At 48.8% G+C, this 6,000-nt stretch overlaps 1 protein-coding gene across 1 annotated transcript in view; it reads left to right on the forward strand.

Annotated features, from left to right (window-relative positions):
* GSAP (gamma-secretase activating protein) overlaps positions 1-6,000 on the forward strand; it is a 109,763-nt gene that overhangs the window by 42,131 nt on the left and 61,632 nt on the right. The window contains exons 16-19 of the mRNA XM_075064582.1: positions 1,212-1,429; positions 1,785-1,854; positions 2,636-2,718; positions 4,305-4,358. Of these exons, the coding sequence (XP_074920683.1) occupies positions 1,212-1,429; positions 1,785-1,854; positions 2,636-2,718; positions 4,305-4,358 (425 nt within the window). The remainder of the gene's footprint in view (positions 1-1,211; positions 1,430-1,784; positions 1,855-2,635; positions 2,719-4,304; positions 4,359-6,000) is intronic.

Raw genomic sequence — 6,000 nt, forward strand, 5'->3', positions numbered from 1 at the left:
AAGAAAGGTAGGCTGCTAGGACTGGTGCAGCTCCGACATATGCAGCAATGTCAAAAAGAAGCTAATAGCTGGGTGGAGGTGGGAATATAAGTAAATATTTTCCTGCAGAAATACCCGAGGTAGGTAGGAAGCATTATTTTATTTTCTGCATGGTGGGTGTGATTTCTGATGCAGTGGGCCTGGAATTACACTGGAGAAAACTGGAGTAACTCAGTGGTGAATCAGTTCCAGTATATGCAAAGTGGTTTTGGTTTTGGGTTATGTTTAAATTTAGTACCACAAAGCAGAATCTCCCTGTTGTTACAGTTTGGCGCATGCTGCTGTTTGGATGGCTCAGTACAGTGTGAGCATGTTGTTCTGAGTGGCCCAGACTTACTGCATCATAATTCTGTTATTAAAGTGGTAGCCATCTACAGTAGTGATTCCAGTTCAGGCAAGGGTTAGATACTTTGTCTCTCCCTCCCCCAAATAGAAGGGATTTGGTGTGCTACTGAGGTCCTGGGCAGTAGAGGTAGTTGCTTACACTACTGAATGGATGCTTCTAAAGGCAGTTAAGGAATATCATTAAATGAATCCCATCCAGTCATTTTAAGCTTCAAGAACAATGGCCAGGAAGCAGAGAAGACTGAGGGCAGGTCTGCACTAAAAGCGCTATATTGGTACAGATGCACCAGTGCAGCTATGCTACTGTATCGAACCTGGTGAAGATGCCACATGCCGATGGGAGAGCACTCTCCTGTTGGCTAATTACTTCACCTCCATGAGAGGCGGAAACTATGTTGATGGGAGAGCATCTCCTGCTGACATAGTACCGGTGTGGACCGTGCTTTTGTTGCTGTAACTAAGCGACGTAAGTTACATTGGCTTAAGTGGTAGTGTAGACCTGCCCTAAGTGCTAAGACACAATGGTGATCTGTGCTAGGGAAAAATCTAAGACAGGTAGGGCCTGATTTTCAGAAGTTGTGAGCACTTGCATCTCTCGTGGTCTTCAAAGGGACCTGTGGGTGCTTAGCACTTCTGAAAATAGCAGGCCCACAGGGTAGGGTGGGAAGTTAAAGCATGTGAGGGGAGAGAAAATGAATGAGGGGTGGATTATTTCTCACCATGGGAGACCATGAGATCATGGGACGTGGCAGAGGGGAGAAATCTGTGGTAAGTGGAGCATATGTGCACTCAAAGCCCTTTCTTCCTTTAAACCCGCCTCCCTTCAGGTGAGGATGCGAGAATCAGCATGCTGCACAAAAGTTCCATCCAGTCCCCGTTCAAGTCAGCTGTCTGGGACTGCTGCTCAGAAAGAATGTTTACTGTAAGAATAAATGAGAGCTCCTTGATGCAATTCCTCTGGAACAGCAAACTGGACAGTGATAAACTGGCAGCGCTGCACTGTGCTCTTCTACATGTCAGAAGTACAACAGATTTGGAAATGCAGGTAGGAATATAACTTGATTCCATAAGTTTCTTGATATTTACTTATTCAGTGCTGAAAAGAGTGTGCTAGGTGCCTTATAGGACAAATATAAAGACATGGTCACTATTATCATCAAACATTTGTATTGTGGTAGCACCTAGAAGCTGACCAGGTTGGCCCCAACATGCTTCCAGTCTAATCGGTATAATGTTTCTTTTTCTGAAAATATTGTTTGACTTAGCTCTGTGTCACTATTTTAGGCACTGAACCGCAGGCAAAAGGTGTTCATTGATTTGGACTGTTCCAGAGTCTTTCATTTGAACATAAGCTTTAAATACAGAACTGAAATGAACTCTCCATTTTTTGACTTTCACAGATTATTCAGTGGATTTCTGAGAACCTGTCAGTATGTTCTACATTTGACCCCTTACAGGAATTTATCATTGGTAGGTGTTTTTTTGCATTGCATGTTAAACTACTCACTGCACATTTTTGCTTAAAGGGAAACATCAGAAGATAAAGCCACACAACTGCAAACGGACTCTCCTGCTGCTGCTGCTGCCTCATCTTTTTAATTGTACTCATGGTTGGTTGACTCAGCTGTTGTACTGCTGTACTCGATTGCTAATTGAGAAGACAAGTACATTGCAATTCTGGTTTTATGGCAATTTGTACATCTTTACAAATGTGATTAGCTACCTAGTTATGCAGGAAGAGAGATCCATTACCATTTTGCCCTTTCATGTGCCAAATTCTCTGCCTAGCAGGTGGCTCGAATAGCTGGGATGTGTGCCAGACAGATGAATAGAAGGGGAAGGAGTAATTCTCCTTTAGCCTCAGCCAGGTCACAGAGCCATTCCAGGAAGGTTGCTTCAGCATAATGGCTGGTGTATCCTGTGACATTTTCACATATCAGCAGACCCCCTGGCCCAGCCAATCTGAGTCCTGCTTCCTGTGTGGACCCTGGCTAAGCAGCTGACACACCCCTGCACAGCTATCTGGAATTTCTTTCCTCCCTTTGTGCAGTGGAGTCATATCAGGTTCCACTGCTAAGGAAGCTGCTGCAGTGGCAACATCAGGATTTGTCCCTAAACAATGAATTGACAGATTAGTGAGGGAAAGGGCGAGTAAAAAGGAAGACTATAAAGCTTTTTCTTGGTGACTTATAACTTTATACAGCCCTTGTCTCTGTAAATCTCTCTTTCTTTTTTTATTTAATGCATTCAGCTTCCTTATACTGGGCAATGTGTCCAGAGACTAGCAAGCTGGATAAACTTTTGCCATATACGTCACTGCTGTACTGGAATGGGGTAAGGAATCAGCGGCTATGAGCACTAATAACTTTGGGAGAGGGTTTTTATTCTTTCTAACATTTGTCATAAGACCTGTTTGCTTTTGGAAGCAAATGTATTCTTTTTGGAAGATGATCTAGTGCAGGGGTGGGCAAACTTTTTGGCCCGAGGGCCACATCGGGGTTCCAAAACTGTATGAAGGACCAGGTAGTGAAGGCTATGCCTCCCCAAATAGCCTGGCCCTGCCCCCATCTGCCTCTTGACTGTCCCCGTCAGAACTGACCACCCCTTCCCAGGACCTCCCACCCCTAACTGCTCCCGTGGGACCTCACTCCCATCCAACTCCCCTTGCTCCCTGTCCTCTGACTGCCCTGACCCCTATCCACATCCCCGCCCCTTGACAGGCCACAGGACTCCCATGGCTATCCACCCCCACTATTCCCCATCCCCTGACCCCCCCCCGAACCTCTGCCCCATCCAACCCCTCTGCTCCCTGTCCCCTGACTGCCCCCCGGACCCCCTGCCCCCTTATCCAACCTGGCCTGCTCCTTACCATGCCCGCTCAGAGCAGCAGGACTGGCAGCCACGCTGCCCGGCTGGAGCCAGCCGTGGCGCTGCGCAGTCTAGAACACTGGGGCAGGCCAGTGGCTCTCCCAGCTGTGCTGCCCGAAAGGAGCTCACAGCCCCATAGCCCAGAGTGCTGGGGGCATGGCGAGCTGAGGCTGCGGGAGAGGGGCTGGGGGCTAGCCTCACCGACCAGGAGCTCAAGCACCAGACAGGACAGTCCCGTGGGCTGGATGTGGCCTGCAGGCCGTAGTTTGTCCACCTCTGATCTAGTGGCTTGTTTGTCTATTTTATACCCGTTTTATCTTACCTAGACTTAATGTGTCATGGTTTTCAGGAGTCTTTATTTTTGGTAAATGCATTTATGAAATGTCAGTGACAACAGCTGTGATTCCATTTATGTAACTGTTATGAATGATTACACTGGTTATGGTTTTTATGTAATAATATACCAGTCATTGTGTGCCTGTGTGGTATTTATAATGGATGCAGAGTAACTTTAGTCACCAGTATCCTGCAGTTCTTTCCAATATAAACAATCTGGAGAGTATTACCATTACCTAAGTTTTATAGAGAAAACAGCATTGGACAGGTCTACACATGGGTAACACAATCACCAGCCAGTCAAAAGTTTTCCAGTCTTCGGCCTGCTCCAGTAAGGCCTACTATCTGTCATTAACACTAATCGTTACAAAAGTTCTGGTGAGCTGGCAGCTTATTTAAGTGTTAGTTACTTAAAACTTCAAACACCACACGCACGTGTACTTTGCACTGTGTTGGCTGGAGACTGTTTATTTTATATACTGGATCTATCAAGCTACTTTACTCCTGACAGAGAAGACCACTTTTCATCCTAGCACGGAGAGAAAATAGTTCCCATACTTCTTTTGTGCAAAGACGAATGCACTGTCTTGGGTAGCTAGATTACTGCCCAGAGGAAAATGATCTGAAATCTTCACATTTTTATGTTATAATTTGTTATATCTCATTGTATCTTTTAGACAAAATTAATGTTTTAATTTCCTTCTATTTGTTTATAGATTATCCCTGGAGTAACATGCATAACAGAGATTATTTCTTTACCTGAATTAAAGGTAAGTCCCTACATATGAAGGTGTTGCTATTGGTAGGAAGGGTGTGGGTTGTCACTTTCCATATAATTGTTACTGTAATCCACATGTTACCTGAAAATAAGGATGAAGAAAGAATTGCTCTAGTTTAAGTAGCTTTTATGGTTGCTAGAAACATTAATTCTTCTTCGAGTGCTTGCTCATATCCATTCCAAGTAGGTGTGCGCGCGCCGCGTGCACACTTCGTCGAAGAATTTCCCCTAGCAACACCCGGCAGTCGGCAGGGCCCCTGGCGTGGCGCCTTTGCTGGCACGCTATAATGCCCCTCCGGCCCGACGCTCCTCATTTCCTTCGTACCACGTCGGTCGTTGGACATGCGAGTGCTGCTCGCTGACCTCCACATCCTAGCGTATAACCCGTTCTATCTCTAGTTCATTGTTATACTGATAGTTCAGTGTTGCTTAGTACTTCTATAGTTTGGGTATATTCTAATAGTTTGTATATAGTTTGAGCTGAGGTATTTCTTCCTCGCCCTCCGGAACCTGGGCTCATGCCATGGCTCGTCCCAGCTTCAAGCGTGCTCAGCCCATGGTCATGTACAAGCCCAATGATGCATCGTAGCCTATAGGTGCGGAGACCCCCACCGATCCGTTGCTATGGTGCCTGGGGGAATCCATCTGAATGGACAAGTGCCAATCTGCAGTCTTCAACGAGAGGACAAAGAAAGGATGTGGGACTCCGTTTGAAACAGCTCTTTATGGAGGCCGCCGCTGACCGGCGGTCCCGGCACCGACGGCACGCAGCCCGCACCGAGAAGAACTTCATCTTCGGCACCGGAGACAAGGGTACCGCCTCAACACCGTGGCACCACAAGTCTCCAACTCAGAAGCCAGCCGACCAACCTCCTTTCGCCTAGGACGAAGAAGGCGAAGGCTCCTGCGGTCGCGACTCCAGCACCGCATCCGAGGCTGGAAACCGTGCTGGCAGGCACCCCATCTGCCGGCACTGGTGATACACGCACCGTCGTCTCCGGCCAGGCAAGCGCCGTCGAGTCCGGTGCTTTGTTAGCTTCCCGGCACGTACCGTGGTCGAGCTCACAGTTCCCACTAGCCGGAAACCTTTGCAACGGCGAGGGACCTGATCGCGTTACTGAGCTCGCCTGCCTCAGCCTCCCGCACCGCTGGTGCAGGCGCTTCATCACTGGGAAAGCCAGCTAGCTCCCGGCCACCCATCTCTTGGAGCAACGGACAGGCACCGGTCCCGGTCGAGATCTCGGCACCGATCCCGTCACGCCGTCGGTCGCCTTCTCGAGCGCCGCTCACAGTCCTGGCACCGATCTACTCTCGCGCCGGTCGTACTCACGGCCCGGTCCAGAATCCCAATCAATGGACCGACGCTCGACGCGTGCTCTATCTCTCGGTACCGCTCCCCGACGAGTCCACGTACCGTCGGCAGCACTCGATCCCGGTCGACCTCCCACACCGGCTGGTCGGTAGGTCCCGCTCCCGGATCTCGGGCACCGGTTCAACTCCCGGCACGTTCCTCCGCACAGCCTGTCACCTGGCACCGGTCATACGGACTGTCCGCCCTGTTCTTGGGCAGTCAGACACCCCTTCAGGTCTTCCGCAGACAGACAGCGCGCTCATCTCTCTCACAACAACACGGC

Source organism: Chelonoidis abingdonii, chromosome 1 (assembly GCF_003597395.2).
Source record: "Chelonoidis abingdonii isolate Lonesome George chromosome 1, CheloAbing_2.0, whole genome shotgun sequence".
In the NCBI taxonomy this organism is placed as follows: Eukaryota; Metazoa; Chordata; order Testudines; family Testudinidae; genus Chelonoidis; species Chelonoidis abingdonii.